This window comes from Nymphaea colorata, chromosome 1, assembly GCF_008831285.2.
Source record: "Nymphaea colorata isolate Beijing-Zhang1983 chromosome 1, ASM883128v2, whole genome shotgun sequence".
In the NCBI taxonomy this organism is placed as follows: Eukaryota; Viridiplantae; Streptophyta; class Magnoliopsida; order Nymphaeales; family Nymphaeaceae; genus Nymphaea; species Nymphaea colorata.
This window is the reverse complement of record NC_045138.2, coordinates 6,027,580-6,049,531: the sequence shown is the minus strand read 5'-3', so window position 1 is coordinate 6,049,531 and position 21,952 is coordinate 6,027,580. Positions and strand designations below refer to the sequence as shown.

At 35.8% G+C, this 21,952-nt stretch overlaps 1 protein-coding gene across 3 annotated transcripts; it reads left to right on the top strand.

Annotated features, from left to right (window-relative positions):
- The first annotated feature begins 1,465 nt into the window (after window positions 1-1,465).
- Window positions 1,466-20,250, top strand: LOC116254627 (ultraviolet-B receptor UVR8). Of its 3 annotated transcripts, none has more exons than XM_031630159.2 (12): window positions 1,466-1,899; window positions 5,234-5,420; window positions 7,746-7,892; window positions 12,367-12,448; window positions 12,900-13,055; window positions 13,299-13,472; window positions 15,917-15,988; window positions 16,862-16,933; window positions 17,012-17,133; window positions 18,552-18,637; window positions 18,720-18,772; window positions 19,932-20,250. In XM_031630159.2, the coding sequence occupies exons 1-12, from the start codon at window positions 1,812-1,814 to the stop codon at window positions 20,013-20,015; spliced, it is 1,323 nt and encodes a 440-aa protein (XP_031486019.1). In that variant the 5' UTR covers window positions 1,466-1,811; the 3' UTR covers window positions 20,016-20,250. The 3 variants fall into 3 exon arrangements, with proteins under 3 accessions (XP_031486019.1, XP_031486001.1, XP_031486010.1); XM_031630141.2 differs by having other exon boundaries at window positions 1,468-1,899; window positions 19,929-20,250; XM_031630150.2 differs by having other exon boundaries at window positions 1,470-1,899; window positions 17,015-17,133; window positions 19,929-20,250.
- The last annotated feature ends 1,702 nt before the right edge of the window (window positions 20,251-21,952 follow it).

Below are 21,952 nucleotides of genomic sequence, written 5' to 3'. Positions count from 1 at the left end.
GTTGTGCATAATAAAAGATTAATGCTTCGAAAATTCAAAACGAAAACAGACTGCTTTTTAGCTTCCATCCCATCTATTGCACCAACCTTATCGAGAATGAGTGATATAATCTTATTGATTTGACTTGGTACTTTCTAAGATAACCCCAAAAGTCAGCTATTTTTGGCCCAACTATTAGCCCAGCTAGCTCGATTGGGACTGGAGAAAGAGCTCGCGTGGTAAAAATGAAAATTAGTGGCAAATGTCGAGTTTTGTTAAACTTGTAAAATAATGTGGACTACTCGGCGTAACCTGTGGGCCGAAATTTTTTATTTTTCGCGCGTCTCAAGCGACCAGGGGTAAGAATGTAAGGGAGTCCCTTTGACATAAACCCCTTGAAATTACAAATATTACGATGTCACCATCTCCTTCTGTGCGTGTGTTCCTGGTGTGTAATCTTTTGGAGGGTTAGAATTTTAGGTTCCCAGACCTTGTCGGATTACAGATACGGCCTTTTTTCCGTTCCGTTAGGAAGAAAATTTTATGTCGCAATTAATTTCATTCTTACTAAAATTTTCCCGGAAATTGTTTTTTTATGTACATTTTTGGAACTAAAATTTCATATAAACGTACAAAACAGTGATTTCTGCGTGGTTGTGATATGCTTTAAATTATAGATTATAAAAAGCACTTGATTTTTTTGTGATATACTTTTTTACACACGATAAAAGCTGTAAATTCAAACTTAAGTGTGTTTTGGTCATTTTTTAAAAGCTGTGCTTTTCATTTTGTACACCATTAAGTAGGTTGATTGAATAACTTACAAATTAACTTAGATAATTTTCCTACTTGCTCAATTTGCATATTTTAAAGATTTTATATGTTTACTTTATAATTAGTTTTTTATAAAATTGAAATAAATTAAATAAAATTTAATTTTTTTATAAATATTTTTCTTTGATTATGAAGAGCAGAGGCAATTGCTGGATGATTAATTAAAAGAATCATAAATCATTGCTAGAGCCAGCAAAACTGTTCATAAATTGTAGCTAATATTAATATAAGGGCTGTTTTTCAATGAGAGATTTTAAATTTTAGTAATTTAATTACATCTAATGTTGAATCCTCGAGTCTAATTATATACCATTATTTTTGCGTTTCCTATTTAAATTTGATAATAATTAGTTTAAAATAATTAATAAACGAAAATAACGTTGATGCATATGGAAAAAACGCGAGACTGAAACTAGTGCCCTTAAATATCTATTGGTAAAACAATTGGCTGATATATTAATAAATGAATAACAAAAAAGTATATTTTTGAAATTTTTGTACTTAATTTATTGTGAGTGATATGGTGCGATTCATGCCGATGAGATGAGTATCGCTGTTAATATCGTATCGTTCGGGTTTCCGATACGGGATAAAATGACCAATATTTACGGCGCTGGTAGTTCGGGTGCGCAGGTGGCGCATGGTGGTGAAACGACGAATCACGGAGAGAGTCGCCCGCCCCTTCCCCATCCACCCCCTTATCGTTCACCTCTGAGCTGAACACCGTACAGTTGAGGTCGAGAGATCGAGAGAGAGAGAGAGAGAGTGACGCTTCACATGGCGAGCTATAAATGCGATCGTCGACCTGCTCCTATTGTTGTTCGTCTCTTTTCCTCTCTCTCTTTTGTCAGGGAGATTGGGGAGGACTGGTCTAAAAAGTGTCCTTCGGTTGTCGTCTCTTGCTTTGCTCTGTTGGAAGTGGTGGTGGTGCTGGGTTGCTCTCCCTTCGTGGTGCTATTGGTTAATTGGAAAGTAATCGCGTAATCGGAAGTAGAGAGATGGCAGAGGACGAGGTGAGCAGCGGTAGGACATCGCGGAGGGTTATCCTCATCTCCGCCGGTGCCAGCCACTCCGTTGTTCTCCTTAGTAATCTCTCTCTTTCCTCTCTCTGTCTATTTATCTCTCTCTTCGACGTAGTAGTGTCTGTGGTTGTGCTTATGACTGGTTTTAATGTAATTGGATACTAAAGGAGTAGAACTGAGGAATGTGTAGAACTTTCTTATTTTGCCTTCTGTTTAATTGCTACCACGGAGGGAGTATGCTCGTTTGAGGTGGTTGCAGGTTCATCTCTAGTTCTAATGATCTCGTTGTGTTGATCGTCTGTTTTGGCCTATACGACCTGGAATATTTCTGAAATTTGATTATATTGAACAGTCCTGATTGTGAGGGAGGGAAGGGGATTGTAGATGGGTAGCATTTCCTGACAACATCTGGTCTGCAGATAACGTGTGTTTTAGCTGTTGATGGGTTGACAAATTCTATCTTACAATAGCTATCTATCGTGCTTGGCTTGTTTCACTGTTCAGCATTTGTAATGGGTTCAATTTGTGACCAAGTTCAGATTCTATCTCATAAATATGACGCTACATTTGAAATTTTAAATGTCTAAAAGTTTACGTTTCCATTAGATTTTCACAGTATAAAACATCCATTTCTAAACTGTACATCTAAAAACACACATGACGATCTAAAGGAAGAAGCTTAGGATGCTCCGTGTTTGATGAGTTTAAGAAGTTTAAAGCCCAGGATTTGCATTGGAAGCCTTGACAGATCTACCTGCTATGGATGCTCGAAGTTTAATTAGTTAGGAAAAACCACTGATGTCAATCGGATGTAGAAGGACTTCTAGGTCCATGCAAGAAGCATTGTCTTGTATCTTTCTAGAGCATGAGCGATTCACTTCAGATTTGTTTCTGGCCAGCTTGTCCCAACTTCAAGGATATGGTGCTTCATCAGTAGTAGGTGGTAGAGTGTGTAGTGCATGTGTGAAGCTGGTTTCATAGGTCTAGTGAGTCGAACATGGACAGGTTATGTTTGTTTGAACAATGTCACATATATTCTGCTCCGGGTTTAAGAAGTGCATAGTCTGACGTGTATTAGTATTTTAAAATCCATCGAGTCAATTTGTTGTTGGCTTACTTGGCTCGATTCGACCACCTACCTGGTCCACCCAATATGGGGACTCGACGACTTGTTTATGCTTAAAGCTTGGCGTGACTAGCTCAACACTCATTTGACTCGGCAGAAACTTGATTTAACTCAGCTGAAACTCATTTTGCTTGGTTTTAACTTGTTTGACTCAGCAATTTGGTGATAGTTTTTGTATGTTGTAACAAAAAAGGTGATTGGTTATTAACTATTAATTACTTAATTTCTAGCGTGAACCTTCTTTTCTATTGGAAAAAATTTAGAATTATTGCTCATTTATTAAATTTCCACATTGCAAACAAAAAGTTAAAGCTGATTAGCCACAAGTTCATGTATGATTATGAGATTACCTATTTATTTCAATTTTTAGAGCAGGCTCTTTACTTTTGAGCTTTTAGTTTTAGATAATATATATCCATATAATTGTAAATGTTGAACATATTGACTTTACTGCTTGTTTCTGTTGAATTGTTTTTCATTGATATATTGATACTTGACGCTCAGTTATGTGAAAGTGTGCAACTATGAAGTAGCAGCAGTAGCTTAATTGTCCAGTTTCTCGTTATTTCAAGTATATAATGTATTTGCTACCTTACATGCTGTTGGTTGACTTACTTTTCACCTATACATGTAATCAAATCATTCTATAACGGTTTTATGTTAAAATGACTAGTTGTACATTATTAATCTTTCAAAAAGCACAAAACTTGGCCTGAGTCACCAAGTTAAATTGTTGAGTCATGAGTCGAGAATGGGTGAGTTGAGTCCCAGTTTCTTTAAAAATGCTTCATACTTGTACCTGTACCAGCACCCGTATCAATACCTATGTGACGTAGGGCTAGGTTGTGGTTCTCTATTGATAAGTTTTTCTTGTCCACAAATTGGGCTAGGGGGAATCTTCCGTCTGAGAAACAAGGCCTAGAAAGTCTCTTGGCTAGATGAGTTAGGATTTGGTTGGAATGAGGTCAAGATCCAACCTATTTGATTACTATCTCTGATGATACCTGATTTTGGCCAGACTTGCATGAATTAAGAAATACTTTGCTTGGACAAGATTTGGTCCAAAAGTGGCTTACTAGGAATGAGGCTAACGGTGGTCCAAGAGCTAGATTGGCTAGAATTTAGTGTAAGATTTAAAGGGAATGCCACTTAATTCCCTTTGTGTTGATCGTGATCCTAGGACATGACGAGGTTGTCGAGGTGTTGAAGTTGCTGGCATGACCCATGGTTGTAAATCTAGTGGTTGGAAAACACATCAAATCCATCCATGTATGACTTCTTGTGCAAGACTTAGACAGAAAAAGAGAGAATTAGGAAGACTGAGAGAGAGATGAGAGAATTGTGAGGATCTAGCAGATCCTCAACAGTTAGAATGAGAGAAGGGTTCGTTAATTTCCATAATGATTCAGACAATGCATGAACATCACTAATACTTGTATATTTTGATGGTTTTCTTGCTTTGGCCATGCATGCCTCTTTCATCAATACATGTCGACTTAGGCATGCCCCCTATGAAGGAGTATATATTCTACGCTTTGTGGATTTTGATATCACAGATGCTAATTAAAAAAAATGGACATGCATTGTTCACTGAATGACCATGAAATGGTCTCTGTCCTTTCTCCCTCCCTTCCTTTCTCTTCATGTCCATATATGCATATTACATATGTATGTGTTTGTGTGATTATTGCTTGTGAGTTGGGTGCTTTCTTTAGTTGTGCTTGATACATTTCAGAATCCATACCTTCTTGATTGTTCGCTGACTTAGTAGGAAATTTATGATCTTGATTTTTGTCAAATCATGGTAATACTAAGTCACATGGGTGTGCCAAATATGGTGGCACACCCTCGTCGACTCGGGTGCGGGTGCAGCCCAACACATCACCTGACTCAGTCAAACCAAATCGGGTGCTGTTGACCGCACTTGTTCTTCTTTTCTTCTTTTTTTTTTTTCATTTTTCTCCTTCTCCCATCTTCCCTCTTCTTTTATCCCTCTTCTCTCTCTCCTCCTCTATTTTATTTAATGAAACTTTGAATTTTGTATGAGATTAAGGTAACCTTGATAAAAAAAGGTTTTAAAAATAGTGACAAATAAAATTACTTATGTAACAGACAACACACACACACACACACACATATATATATATATATATATTCTTGCCGCACCCACACCCAACTTTTTTTTTTGGGAACTTGCCGCATCCCGCAATGACACCCGTACCAGCACCCGCACCCATGTGACATAGTGGTAATAATGCTTTAATGATTTCAGCTGGTAATGTTGTTTGCTCTTGGGGTCGTGGTGAGGATGGTCAGTTGGGGCATGGTGATGCTGAAGATCGACTTCTTCCAACCGTGCTGAGTGCACTGAATGACCATGAAATAGTCTCTGTTACTAGTGGAGCTGATCATACAACTGCCTATTCTGAAACATTAGCACAAGTATACAGCTGGGGATGGTAATCATTGCTGCTTCATAATTTAGAAATTATTTTCTGCATTAGAAATTTTTTGTTCTGCTATATGCTTTCATATGGTTTAGAAATAAATTATAATGCCTCTTGCAATTGACTTCAAATTAACTTGCACTTTAGGAGGCATAATAATTGCATTTCTGGCCCTTGGTAATAGTCTAATAGTCAGTTTCAAGAGGAGGATTTTTAATTCAATGTCATTATTGGTTCATTTTCATTTAATTCTATTGATGAAATTTTCTTTTTGTTTTTCTCTAGAATGTTAAGCCTATGATACCTTCTCCCCTTGTTCTGTTATTTTGTGCCTTTATGTGTTTTCTAATCTCATTTGCATCAGTTGATCACTTCATAATGACTCGTAATTACTGATTTTTTCAAATGCTCAATTATTTTGGACTAAAAAATGCAAGCTGACATATATGTCTATGTTTATGAATACCTACACCTGTCCAAGATATGAGAACTTAGTGACTTTATTTGGTCAAGATAGAGCCATAGGAAAAGGATCATGAATGATAACTGGGTACTAGTGCTTAAGTCAAGCAAGCCAGCCACAAGTCTTGGTGTAGCTGCCATGTGCCAGCTGGTTGAAGGTTTATGTCCATACCTGGCTTCTTGTTTTTCTGGTATTTCAGAAGGAAGACTGATTACAGTTTGAGTCAGATATTGTTAGGCATATGAACCAGGACATGAACTGGGTAGATTTGATGTTTTTCTGTATTTCTTTGTAGAAGAAGTTCAACCTGAATCTGTCTTCAACGTGAGTTCTTGTGTTTTGTTTAGAATTACTAAAGACTTGTCCTATATCTGGGTACATGTCTGCTGGAGTTCTTCATCTAGTATGAAACCTGGCCCAGATTTCACCACTGACCTTGAAATACAAAAGCTTTCTCCAACTCAATCTATTATTGAGGCAAGATTTCTACATTATGGTTCATGAGTTCTCCATTCATGCTCCTGTTCAATTAGACAAGCTGGGGATAGTGCTTTCTGGGATGGAAATTTCATGCCTGTTGCTAAAATAAATTTAGTCTACCAAGCTACCTCTCCAAGTTAGTTCTTTTTTATTTTTGTCTTCTTATTTCTATGAAGAAGTAGTATTATCATTCAAGTTGCTGCACTGTACACAGATGTAAAATGTTATTTATGTTCCAACAGTAGGCAGAGATGATAAAAAATTAGTTTGAATATATCATACTTTGAGTGCTGCACTGTTATGATGGAACAATAGTTGGTTGAACTTAATGCCCTGCCATGAAAAGACCCTGCATTGGTTTGTGACTTTCAGTTTTCTGAGTTTTATGTGGTGTTCACATGTATCTAAGTGTCCATTTGTTTTAGAGCTCATCATGCTCTCCGTTGACAATTATTAGTTTATTATCATAATTTCTGAGTCTGTCATGATAGTGCTTTCTGGGATGGAAATTTTAAGCCTGTTGCTAAAATAAATTTAGTCTACCAAGCTACCTCTTCAAGTTAGTTCTCTTTTATTTTTGTCTTCTTATTTCTATGAAAAAGTAGTATTATCATTCAAGTTGCTGCACTGTGCAGAGATGTAAAATGTTCCAACAATATTCAGAGATGATAAAAAATTAGATTGAATATATCATGCTTTGAATGATGCACTGTTATGATGGAACAATAGCTGGTTGAACTTAATGGCTGCCATGAAAAGACCCTGCATTGGTTTGTAACCTTCAGTTTTCTAAGTTTTATGTGGTGTTCACATGTATCTAAAATGTCCATTTGTTTTAGAGCTCATCATGCTCTCCTTTGGCAATTATTACCATAATTTCTGAGTCTGTCATGATACTGCGTTCTGGAATGGAAATTTCAAGCCTGTTGCTAAAATAAATTTAGTCTACCAAGCTACCTCTCCAAGTTCTTTTTTATTTTTGTCTTCTTATTTCTATGAAAAAGTAGTATTATCATTCAAGTTGCTGCACTGTGCAGAGATGTAAAATGTTATTTATGTTCCAACAATAGGCAGAGATGATAAAAAATTAGATTGAATATATCATGCTTTGAGTGCTGCACTGTTATGATGGAACAATAGTTGGTTGAACTTAATGCGCTGCCATTAAAAGACCCTGCATTGGTTTGTAACCTTCAGTTGTCTATGTTTTATGTGTTCACATTTATCTAAAATGTCCATTTGTTTTAGAGCTCATCATGCTCTCCGTTGACAATTATTACCATAATTTCTGAGTCTGTCATTGTGATAAAAGCAACAATCTATCCATTCCCTCTTCCATCCTCCCTTTTTCTTTGCAGTGATGGTGAATATAGCTAATTCTTTCTTTTCTACAGGGGTGATTTTGGTAGACTTGGTCATGGTAATTCCAGTGATGTATTTACACCACAACCAATCAAAGCATTACAAGGCCTGAAAATTAAGCAAATTGCTTGTGGAGATAGTCATTGTTTGGCAGTGACTATACATGGTGATGTTCAAAGGTAAACTTGCTTTATTTCCTTTCTTTCTCCTGGACTCTTGTCACTTTTCATGTTTCAAACCTTGTCATGTTGTCACTGCACCAGCAACCACATCAGTAGTTAGCATGACGCTATGTGGCCAAAAGTAATAAGCAGGTCCTAGGTGGTGACCCTTTGGTGGGACTAGACTCCACGGCCAATAGGGGAAAAAAGCACAAAATTAAGAAAAGGGAAGGTTTCAAAAGTACACTGAGAGAAGTGGCAAACATACCTAACTTTTTGTTATTGTTAAAAACACAGATAACTTTTTCTCTATTAAAATTAACCTGTCATTTGTCAATTAACCCTAGGGTATTATTGGCTTAAGGTGGTGTTCATGTGATAAAACAAATATAACGCTCAATAAAGGCAAATCTCAATTTTTTAAATTTTTTTCGCCTATCCAAGTATACTCAGTAATATTACTATGTGACTAACAATTCAACTATGTTTGAATTATTAGCTACTTTTTCTTATTAATGTCTATAATAGTTACATGAATGTCTATTTTTCATCAACACTACTAAGTTAATTGGAGGGAAATCTACATACATTAACAAAGTTAGATGTTTTTTTATGTTACTTTGTAGGGGGCAAAGCCGCAAAACAGTACTTTTTTGCTGATTTAATAATTGGTCTGATAAAAATAATTTTCTGAATCTTTTGATTACTATGAATGAAAAGTTAGGTTAGGTGCCTTTTTTGTTATTGCTAAATCCTTAGGTATATTTTGAAAATTTTCTTTAAAGGAATCATTGGTCTGGAGAAAAATTTGAAGAATAGCGGGGATGACTCGATACAGCTAAATCCTTAATATGCATAAACGACAAAGATGTACTACAGTTGGAAGAAAATAAGAAAAATCAATTAGCACTCTGAGAACATTAAATCTCGAAAGGACATGCATAACAGAAGAACAAAAACATGCACATCTTAGTTGTTGAGGTGCCTAGGCGTGCCTAGCCTAAAAAGGCATTCAAAAGTTGTTGCAATTTTGCTTAGTTATGTTTAATTTTAAAATGTTAGCTTTATGTTTTATGTGTTAAGTTAGCATGTTAGCAAATTAGGATTAGTCGAAAGCAACTTGTAAAACTGCAGAAGAAAATTTTAGTGAAGAATAAACCAGATGATAGACTTCTCATGGTAGAACTGAAACTGAGCTCTAAACAATATACATGAAACAGAAAATAACCAAAGTAATACCTATTTTAAAATCTGTGCTCTATAAACTGAAGCTATGATAGATGGCAACTGAATATGGACAAATTTGGAAGAGTGAAAGACGCCTACACAACTCTGACTTAAGCTGTCTAATGCATACATTGGCAGAACTCAAATCACACCTACAATTCTAACTCAATCAATTCAGGTAAAAGATAGACTTTGCAAGCAATCTAATTTCTGCACAAATTGTAATTTTCTGAGACACTTATAGCAAAAAATATCTGTTTCAACATAAATTTTGCAATCACTGGGTCAATCAGACTCCCTACAAGAAAATTAAGCTAAACTCAAGGGATAACAGGTCTTGAGAAGCAAAACAAATCAAGTGTCAGAGGCTAAAGTCATCCAAATACCCAAATGGACTAGGCGCCAGCACGCCTATGGCGCCTAGTCCAGCCTAGGCGATAGCCTAGGTGCCAAACCCACACCCCACGCCTAAGTTATTAACTTAGGCGTGGGATGTGGACTGACGACTAGTCCATGCCTAGGCGACGACTTGACAACTAAGATACACATATTTAGTCCAGATAATGACAATATTTTCCCAAAAAAGAGTGAAACAATATTAACAGGAAGATACTGCATTAATTTTAAGATATCACAAAAAATAAATATATGAATAACATTCATGTTATTCTTAAAAGGAAAATCATTGGAAAAACACCAGCAGTTGCTGGAAGGGTGCTTGCAAAGGAGTTATGGTGACCATGGAGAGAAAAATATGTATATATATGATTAATAAGATAAGGTTAGAAGTCCTTTAATCATTTAATGAGTACAAGTTCAATGCTGAAAGTGGTCTTAGTTTTAATTTTTATTTTGTACAAGGGACAACAAAACAAAGGAAGAAAGACACAGTATGCAAAAACAATTAGAGTGAAAGTAACAAATTCAGTGGTGGTTGGAAAATGTAGGAACTATGAGTTAAGAACATGGCCACCTATTGATTCATATGGTGGACAGTAAAAGTAATTAATGAGTAAAGGATGGGACTTGAGCTTAGAAATTCTAAAATTTTATTGGCTGAACAGAAGTGGGGATTCAGTCAATTTGAACTATTTCCTTTTCAGCTATTTAGGTGTGCATGTAAACACACACATATTGGCAATTGGCAATAACAGAAAACTCGCATAACATTTTGATATTGGTAAAAGCACACATGATTTTTGCACCCATTAATAAAATAACCTTACGTTAACTAAAACTCCAAGCCAAGTTGTGTTAATGAGATAAAATGACTAAAACCTTAATATAAAAGAAAGTTGTGCACATTAATTTATGTTAGCGCTTTTAAGTTTTTAACCACTATCACTGTTCAACCCAGTTCTCAAAAAAAAAAAAAAAGGGAAAAATCACTATATTTTTGTAAAAAACTGTATTTCATATCACGTTTTTTTTTTCGTTTTCAGCAAAATGTTTGTATATATATATATATATATATATTGAGTTTTCATTTAACATATTACTAATATTTTGTATTTTAGTGTATGTTTCTGTAAGAAAATTAGTGAAAACTCAAGTGTTCATATTTCTTGTTTTATTATTCGTTTGAATTTGAGAGTTTCCAAGATAAACCTACTTCCTGATAATGCCTGAAAAAATCCTCATTGACAGAAACCTGGACAATGTTCTTGACAATGTCCTTTAACCATGACAAACAATATTACTGACTAATATTTAACTATATCCAAATTAGATTTTTATTATTAGTATCAAACTTAGGTGGGTGAGTATTTTTTCAGTAATGCTATAAAATTATGCAAGAAAAAGTTAGATGTATTTGCAAAACTGGATACATTTGCAAAGCTTGGAGGGAATAAAGGCAATGAAGGTCCAACTTGGAGGCTGCCTAAGTGTCTTGAGTCTCTTGACCACATCATCATTTTGTTTTGAAACATAGTCTTCCTTATCTGTTGCATGTTTTGTTCTAACTTGTTCTCTTTCCTAAGACTGCATCATCATTTCGTTTTGAAACATAATCTTCTTTATGTGTTCCATTGTTAATTCTGACTTGTACTCTTTTATAAGGGTTTGATATTGGATCTTAGATATAGAAGTTAAGAGCTGGAATATCCTTGTGTCATGAATGCAAAGAATACCAGCCAACTAATACATGACATCTGGAAGTTTGTGGCCATTAAAATTTGATAATTTACAGGTCTTCCTTCCTTTGCCTTTTTATGACATTGTGCTGAATCTGAGTTTTGTTGTGCACAAGAGTGACATGAGCTGCAAGTAATGTCGTTTCTAGACCTTAATAGCATACACACGTAAAGGAAACACAAACAGCAAATGTAGAGAGACATAGTGGTTGAATTTTCATTCAAGTACTTTGATATATTTTTTTCTACCATAGGGCATGAAAAGCAAATATTTGAAGAAATTTAGGGGTATGGATTTGTTGGAGAACATGTAGAATCAGTCAAAAATTGTATTTGGATGATTGGATTTAGTAGTCTATTCTGTAAAGGTTGTGCTATGATAGTTTTAAGGCTTTAAGTGTCCTATTGTTGAATCTTTTTACATACAACATGGCCATCATATTGAAAATATTGCTAACGTTTGACATTATATCATATGAAAGTTCTCCCCTGTGAAAGTATTATATATGTCTTCATAATAAAGACGGAGTATTTAACTTGCAGCATCCTGATAGAATGATTGACTTTAGTTATCTAAGTTTATTCCTCTGTTTTGTTGTTCCTGTAGTACATAGACGAATTTTATTTTGCTTTGGGCTTTGCATGCTAATTTGGTAAGGAATTATATAGGGTACTAAAGCTATGGCACATGGGTACGGGTACGGACATGCAATTACGGGTATGGCGATTTTAGAAAACTTGGGTACAGGGGGTGTTGCAAAGTGTATATGTAAATATATATATATATTATATATATATATATATATATATAGTAATCCACAAAAATTCTCAAAATTAAACAAACATGGGAGGAAATTTAGAATCTTAGCAGAAGGGAAATATATAGGAAGGGAAAAATCAAAATTAAAGAAAAAATTAAGTTTGAAAATATAATTTTAAATGTTTTAAAATGCAGGCATATCCAGCCATACCCACGTACCTGTGTCCCCTTACCCATGTACCGACACGGGTACCTGGGCAAATCTCTCGTACCCTTGTCACATAGGTACTAAGGAAGTATATAAGGTATACCATCTTGTCCGTTACTGCTGTCATTGAATCAGGTTGTAATTCTGACATTATTTTTTCAGTTGGGGGCGTAATCAAAATGGGCAGCTTGGGCTTGGCAACACGGAGGACTCACTTATTCCACAGAAAATCCAAGCTTTCGAGGTAGATCAGGACAAATTAAATTGCTGTCTAAAAAAACTGTTACTCTTGTTTTATGTTATTGTCACATGAAGTTTGTCTCTTTAGTATGGTGCAATTCTACAAAATCATTAATAACATGCTCTTAGACTTCCACATCCTTCTCCACTGATATGGTACTTAAGTTGATTCTTGCTGTGTTGGATGGTGGAGTTCCTAATACCTTTCGTCTTTGTCAAATCTTTGGGCAATTGGGTGAGGTTATTTTGATTGCCAATACATATTGTAGCTAGGGCTCCTTGTGAGAACATTCACTGCATTATTGCACGTGTAACTAATGAATTGAATTCTAGATGAGCTTAGTTAATGATTCTTTTTCGTATTAGAAAAAAGAAAAAGCTTTGTTTGCTTCAAGTACATCCCTTATGTTTCCATATGAAATTCAGTTATTTCATAATTTTTGTGCATGCTGTAGGGAATATCTGTGAAAATGGTTGCCGCTGGTGCAGAGCATACAGCTGCTGTGACCGATGATGGGGAGCTCTATGGATGGGGGTGGGGTCGATATGGGAATTTGGGATTAGGTGACAGGAATGATCGCCTTGTTCCTCAAAGAGTTGATGCTACAGATGTATGTCTTCTTCTTTTCCCCCTTTTGTTTCGATGACATTCTGGGTGTGTTGTATTGTATAATTGGTTAAAACTTAAAAGTTCACTAGAACTGCAAATTGCTCAGAATACCAAGATTGCTTGAGGATGTGGTGGTTCCCAAGTAAACGATCATTTTCACACATGAATTTGTTGAGTTGCAAATACAGGTTTTTATCCAGCTGTGTTCTTTACTGTTTCTGACTTTTTTCCCCTGCTTTCCCAGGGACAAAAGATGGCACTAGTTGCCTGTGGGTGGCGCCACACAATCTCAGTTTCTTCTTCTGGGAGATTGTATACCTATGGGTGGAGCAAATATGGTCAGCTAGGACATGGTGATTATGAGGATCACCTTGTTCCTCATTTATTGGAAGCCCTCAGTAATGATTGCATTTCTCAGGTCAATTAATTTGTGCTGTTTCATTCATGTATACCAAGAATTGGCAGTTTACATGTTCTTTATTTTGCTCCAAAGATGGTTAATTTATATCCTTAAGCCATCAGGTGCACCATTTTCTACGACTTGGGAAATGGCTAAATATTAGCATGGGCATGCTTATTAGGGTTTAGCATGATATAATGAATCAGCCTATCTAATTGGAAATTAGTTTGGCAGAAGTGTTCAGTTGTTAAAAGGATCATGTTTTTATACAGTTTCATGTTGTCTTGTTTTCCACATTAAAAGGCATCAATTAAGCCTAGGAGAATTTCTAGCAAATTTGTTAGGTCATGGAGCATCTCTGTTCAAGAAAGAAAGTATTCATAATATTTCTTGCTACTGATCTGAAAAATCTTCTGACATTGCAGTCTTTAAGTGTTAGTTAGTAAAGTTTAGTTTATTAAGTTATTCTACTGTACGTACATTTATGGTGACAATTTGTTTTGATAATTCTTGTAGTCTAGGTTTTTAATTGCCTAATTTTATGACCCTGATTAATTGCATCGGGATTCTAAATGTTTATTAATTTTTTCTTGCTTTTTTTTTTGTAGAAGATTATCCTTTATGTGATGATCTTACATGTATAATGTGATTAGAGTGTGGAAGGGAGGAAGCTGTTCCTTACTCTTGTTAACTTGTTTATTTTGCTTAGTGAGTTTAGGATTTTTATTTATTTCCTAGTGTGATCGTATCTTGCTACATGGCCATAACCTTTTAATCCTTGTTTCTGAAGGTTTCGTATCCACCTCAAAGTAATTTGTCAATGTCTGTTGAACTTTGGGCTTTGACTGAATGTTTAGCTAAACATCAGATACATGGTTATCTGGTACCCAAAACAATTTAATTCTTCATTTGTTTCCTTTTAATTTAAATGCCAGAATGTTGGAGTCTTGTGCTTATCAAGAAGCCTTTTCTTTCGGTTTCTCTTTTACCAACAGATGTGATGCCTTGTGTTTATTTAGAAGTAGAGCTATGTCACATAGGTGCGGGCGCAGGTGTTCGGGTGTGGGGGTGCAACTCTCTCTCTCTCTCTCTATATATATATATATATATATATATATATATATATATAGATACATAATGCTGTATGCTTATATTTTTTTAACTGAAATTTAAGTTTTTTTCAAAGGTCATTTTGCTTGTTGAGTGCATTTTAAATTGAATGTAAGTATTGGGTGCATGAAAATAGAATGTTATTTTATTTTTAAAATTTTAAATTAAATAAAATAAATGTCTTTTAAAACATAAACAGTCTGGCCGTCATTTTTGAAGGACAGACATTTTAAGGGCAGTTAATTTTTAAAATTTTAAATTGAATTATATATATATATATATATATAATGTAAGCAGCCTGGTTGAAGGACAGCAGACTGTTCATTCTTTTGCTGCCTTCCTTTTTAAATAAAAAAGTTGGAAGCTTGAAAAAGAAAGAAAGAGAGAGAAATAAAATAAAGTTTTTCTTTTAAATATACATAGTCAATGGTCCTTGTTAAAGAACAGCAGACTGGTTGTCCTTTAACAAGGACGATTACTGCACCTTTGACTGCCTTCTGTTTTAAAAAGAGAGGGAGAAAGCTGAAAGTTTGAAAAAGAATCAGAGAGGAGGGAAAAATATGAGGGAAATGAAAAAGTGGGGAAGAAAAGGAGAAAAAGGTTGAGAAAAAATTTTTAAAAAAAAAAGAAAAAAAAGAGAAAATTTCAGGCGCGGCTTGGGTGCGTGTCGAAGCCACACCCGTGTCCCCACCCGCATCTGTGTCATGTCAACACGGGTTTTGGGTGCATTTGAAAGCACCCGTGCGACTTAGTGGTAAAGCGCTGGTCACTGGAATGGAGATTGGTCTTACACTAGGATGATGTGAAGCTTCATCTAGGATAACATTCTAAAAAGTATATATATATATATATATGTATATATATATATATATATATGTATATATATATATATAGAGAGAGAGAGAGAGATTAGGAGGAGCTGAAATCCTCCAGCCATCCGAAGATCCGTCCAATATTGCATTGGGCAGGTGTAATTAAACACATTGCCCGATGCAATGCTTTGTTAGTGACTTAGTGTGCTGTGGGAGGACAGAGAAATCCACAAGTCTTACATAAGAACCCCCCACACAAAAATATAGCTTTTACAAAAATATGTGTAGTTATTCAGAAATTGCATTTCCATGCTTGATTAAGTAACTACTTATCAAGATTCTCAACAGGCGCCTTCCCTATCTCGAATGTGTATATTATGGTTAGCCCATGGTTAAGCAACATAAGATTACCTAATTAGTCATAGTTATGCTTTTGTAAATATATAAAATTATAAATATCATAAGCATGTTTTCTGGTTGTTGCATTTGCAATGGATACATTTTCTTTAATAGTTATTCTTTTGCTTTTCTCTTGAGCAGATATCTGGTGGCTGGCGACATACCATGGCTTTAACATCTGATGGAAGGCTTTATGGCTGGGGATGGAATAAGGCAAGCTTTCTTCTTGTTGTTCCTTTTGTGTTTTGCTCTTAGTCCATTTCTCTGAGTGGTAAATTCTTGCACCGATGTACTATTCTAGAAGATTATGCCTGCAATAAAAACTAGAGAGGAAAGAAGAAGTTTGTCACCCAAGAAAGGTCCAATCTTAGGAAAGAGATTGTATGCATCAACATTATGTACTGAAGAAATGCAACTGTGCGAGAATTCCTTCTGCATGCACATTAAGATGTGGATCCATGTGATAATCAAATAAAATGATGTTTACCCTTAAGAGAAGAGATAGACTGAAAAATATGTGCTATACTTCTTACCCATGACCAACATCTAAATCTTGGTAAGCATATACCATAAGTCATTTGCCTTGAGAAATTAGTGTCTACTTATAAAGAATTTTTTTAGAACAAATCTGGCCCTTTACCTTCCCTAACTATCTACCTCAATGAAATATTTGGTCTAGTTCCACATGCTTCATTTTGCCATGCTGTATAATGAAGATGAACACAGATGAAGCTGAAACCTGCATATCTTCACAGGTTGTTCCTTATCTCGAAGCCTGGGCCCTGATCTCATTCAGTTGACATTTACCTGGTTGAGATCCATAAGAAATCTGCATTGAATTGGATAATCATTATTTTGGCATAGCTATGGATGAACTTTGGCCTCCATGGAGCCAGATTTAGTGGTTTTCCCTTAGTAATTCATTATGCTTAATTTTATTTGGTATAACATGATTTATTTTATACTTTGTGGTGCTTATTCTATCTTGCACGGTAGTCATCTTAGTCAAATAGGTGTTGGCTAGTATTTCATGGTGCATTGTTATTTGAAGAGTTCAAAGTCTCATGCCGTATTCCTTTTTTACAGTTCGGGCAGGTTGGTGTTGGTGACTTCATTGATCATTGTTCTCCACAGGAAGTTAAATTTCCATCTGAACAGGTAGATTTCTTATTCTTTCACATCGAAGGTGGGTTTATTTTGGTGCCTCACTGGTTCCATCTCTTTGTTGCCTGTCAGCAGAAGGTAGTCCAGGTTTCCTGTGGATGGAGGCACACCTTAGCAATTACAGACAAAGGAAATGTGTTCTCCTGGGGTAGGGGCACATGTGGTCAACTAGGACATGGTGACTCCATTGATAGGTAACTGCAATTAGCTTGAAACTGTATATGATCTGCCTGTTGTTGGCGGCCCATGTCTGCTCTCATAAATGGCTAGTTTAATGGGTCTGTCAGGCCAGTGTTGATGGGTAGGTAATAATCTGCTGGTTATTGATACATAGTATTAGATAACTATGTAATACAGGAGGGGTTTCATCGGCCTATCGTTCGGGACAGTTTAGGTTGTTTACTGTTCAAGTAGTCTGTTACTCTGTTTACAAACTCTTATATGACCAAGACTCTAGGTATTTCTTTCAGCTATGATACTGAAGAAGCAGCAAAGTTAATTTACTATTACAACATGAAGGTTTATTATTTGACATTTGGTCCACCTTTAAAAGCTGTAGGGATTTTTTTTGTTTTTCAGACAGGTATAAAACCTTCCCTTCTTTAGAACATGTTTTAGAATTGGAGTTTTTATGTGGAGAACATGTAAATCAACTTCTTTGCAAGACCTGGACATTTCTATCACAAAGATCTCAGCTAATTTATTTAACCTGTTGGGAATGGATATACCATTAAGATTTAAGAGTGTCCTTCTATAGATCATCTCAAATAAATTAAGTTTTGTCAAAAGCGAGGAGACTTCAAACAAATACAAGCTTAATGATAATTGTGAAATCAGCTTGATCACAGGTAACTTATTGAACCTGTTAGGGATGGATATACCCTTAAGAGTATTCTACTATAAGTGATCTCAAATAAAATCAAAGTATGTCAAAAGAGAGAGACTCTAAAACAAATACAAGCTTGTTGATAATCGTAAAATTGACTTCCACATAATTATCTGTAAGATTTCAATCCTATATTTTCGAGTCAAAACAAACACCGAGCCCCAATGATCTAGGTTGGACTAGAATGGCCAGAAGCTACCCACCTGATCCTCCAAGGCTCATCCTTTAAGACTTTCAAGATTACAAATTTACAATGATGCACCTGCAAAGTTTTATGAACAGTATGTGTATCTTGCTTCTATACCTTCTTTTGTCTGAGTTAATGGATGTACGCATGTAGTTCTGGTTTTCGAGAAGAAAGGGAACATGTATTGGGCAAGTTCAAGCATAATTCACATGTGGTTGTCATTAAAATTTAGTATGATGTAACTAGGAAACTATTAATATTGTGTTCCTTTTGTCGTTTCATTATTGAAGTTCTCCCTTCTTTTAGTATTGCAAGACGAAGTTCTAAGTCTCCACTATATTTTGAAATTTAAATATGTATGGCATGAAACAAAAGAAATAGGTCAACCACATATGCTCGTTGATAAATTGGTCATATACCAAAAACTGAATAAAAATCCAATGACGGTTCCATTACTGTCCTGTCTGGCAATTGTATCTCCGAATCTCGTGCGGTTTTGACTTGTTGAACATATATCTCACATCATGCATTCCTTGTAGAAATCTTCCCAAGGTCATTGAAGTGTTGAGTGTAGATGGATCTGGTTGTGAGCAGATGGACTATTCAAGGACTGATCCTTTATCAGGTATGATTATATTCAGTTCTCGGAAGCTGCCTTGTAGTTACCATAAATGCTGAAGTTTCTAGCTGACAAATGCATGTTTCAGGCAAATCTTTGGTGTCACCAACGGATCGATATGCAGTTGTCCCTGATGATAATGTATGCTGAATGGCTCTGAAACAAGTGTTCGCTTTTCTGTCCTTTCTGATTCCTGTATAGTAATTTGTGCTTTTTTCTTCATTTTGCCCGATTTTGAAATTACCTGGTTTGACTCTGTTCCCAATGGTAGTTTGCAAACTCGTTAGTCGGACTCAGATCCGCTGACTACTTGGTCACGGGTCAATGAGTTGGCTTGGCTGCTCATTTGGGTCAGGTCCAAATTTTTTAGTATACTTTTATTGCAAAATGATAAAAAAGTTGAACATACCTATAAAATAGCAACTATCAAGTAGATATAATAAATGAATGCAACTACAAAATAATAACTAATAAACATGCACTAAATTACTTTATTTCCCATAAACAACTATAACTTATTTCTTAGTGACATGGGGTGTTAGTTAGGACCAGTGCTGAATGAATCAGTATGGAATGGGTAGGCCCGGGCATCGGGCGTTCCAACATCCGAAACCCGAGCCTGGACCTAGTCTGGCTCGGCTTGGTTAAAATTATATATATATATATATATATATATATATATATATATATATATATATATATATATATATATATATATATATATATAAAATAATATAAAATAATATATAAAAATCAATAAAAATAATATTCAAAAAATCTTATCGGGCCGAACCGAGGTTAGTCGGGCCTACTCAAGCCGGACTGGTGCCCTTTTTTTTTTTTGGGCCCAAGCACAGGCTCCAGTCGGGTTGGGCACTGTGTACCTGTCGAGAACTCGACCCGATGCCCAGGCTTAAGAATGGGATGATTTGAGCCCATTCAGCTGATCCAAAAATGAGTTTTCTAAGAATCCGTTGCATTTGGGATAGTATTTCACTCATGGCCCAGTCCTTTGGTGATCTGGTTGACTCGAGTGATTCCCGAGTCAACTTGCTGGGTTTGCCAAGTACGTTTCAAATAGTTCCAAGCATCTTGTGAGTTGTAACCTTATTTTTGGCTGCTTTAATGGAATTTTTCCTTTGTTGGGTCTACGCATTGTCAAGAATATTTTCAGCCACCTCCGGGCAGCTGATGACGTTGTGAATACCACATGGAATTGGTGCCCTTCCTCCCAGTCGTAGAGGCTAATAATATTTCTTATGCTTAATTAGTGACGACATTGTTTGCACCTTTGCAGCAGACAGGAACATCGTTGATGGAATCTAAGAGCACAAGCAGTGATGCCAGTGTCCCAGGGAGTGATGTAAAGCGAGTTCGAGTATAAGGGGACGTGAATGTTGCTGCTATTAGAAATATGCCGCCTTCGCTTTGTTCATGTCTGTTTGACTCCTCTCTTTATCTATGCGTCTATAATCCATATGTGTATTACCCATGGCCCTTTTCAAATTTTCTCTCCCTTATGAGTCTTGGAACTGTGGGTTGATTGCATGTAGTGGACAGTGCAATAGCATATTATTTTGTTTTCCTTGTTATGGCCTGGAAATTTTGTTTTGGCTCTATTAATCTGTCAAAATGGCATATCATTGATGAGGATTTAAGCGACTTCTTTTGCCTTCCCTGGCCACTCATGCAGCAATAGGTAGCATGGTTCTACATGATTGAGAAAAAGATGAATCTACTGATATGGTGCTTCTTGTCACCTCCTCAGGCTTTTCGTAGATGAGATGGCTCTTTTATTTTAATTAATAAGAACAAACTGTTTTTTGTTTTCATTTCTAGTGAGTAAGCTGGGTTGTTTGGGGGTGGGGCAGAGACCTACCAATTTTTGAAGATAGAAGACATGGTTTTTTTTTTATTTCAATTAACAAAATTTTTTATCTTTTAACTTTAATGAGTAAGAAGAGGCTCAGTTAAGGTTAGGGAGATGCTTATCAGATGAGGCCAATGTAGACGCACTCTAGGTCCGGGTATCAAAGTGTTGACATTCTTCAACTCTAAGGTCGTACCAGTTTGGCAAAGATTTTCCGTATTTGCCTGCGGGAAAAAAAAAAATCATATGTAAAACAAAAGATGTACCAAAGCACTATCGACTTTTGGGAAGCTGAGTTTCGCTAGCAATGGGTGTAAATAGAGAGGAAAGAAAAGAAAGGAAGGGGAAAGAAATGAGAATGAAGTACTGTTGAGTTTCAATAGCAATGAGTGTAAATAGAGAGGAAAGAAAAGAAATGAGAAAGAAGCACTATTGACTATTGAGAAGCTTAGTTTCACTAGCAATGGGTGTAAATAGAGAGGAAAGAAAAGAAAGGGAAAAGAAAGAGAAAGGAAAGAAAAGAGTTGATTATAAAGTTTGTTTGGATAAAAAAGAAAAGAAATGATAAAATTTATATTACTTTATAATAATACTTTTAACATTCAATTCTAGAGGTGTAGAGGAAACACAATGAGTAGTGGCAACCCATTATCCAACGGCAGCGATGGTGACTTCGGTGATGGTTGGTATAGTCTTGGCACCCATTGGAATTTTAATCAGTGACATGAAGGGAGATAAAGAGCCACGCAAGGTCAATGATACATGTGGTGGAAAGGGATAGACTTTTCCTTTTCTTCTCTCCCTTTCTTTTAGTTGCAACCAAACAAATTTTTTTAGTTTCCTTTCTTTTCCTTTGTTTTTAGTTAGTTAACCAAACAAAGGATTGATTTTTTAATCTTTCCCTTTCCCTCCCTTTCTTTCCATACAAACAGGGTGTAAAGGCAGTCTCCCTCAACCTTGTTAATTCTTAAATTGAGTCTATCAACAAAACGATTCAGACTATCGGTTGAATCTAATCAGAATCGTTTCTGGATTGAACTAAAACTAAAAGTCTGAGCATAAACAAATAAAAAGCTTTAACATTAAAAAAAGAAACAAAAATAAAGAACGACGTGTGACTCCCATTGAATATCCGACTATGTATGAAATTGGAACGAGTTTGAATCCATCGGTCTTAACAACATTGGTCTTCCTCGTTGCACAGAATGGAGGGAAACTCGAGGAGAGTGGGAGAGTGAAATCAAAGTTTTGGAAGACCTTTATTTTATGCATGATACAAAACACTTTCCCAAGATAGCGACTCTCTTTAAGATACAATATTTGATTTTGGGCCATTAATGTGATGTGTGGACCGAGTTACTTAACGATTCATTTCCTGAGACTTTTTTTTTTTTGTATTGGACCCATGATAAATAAATCAAATTTGAGCTATGGACGAAAATATATAGAGG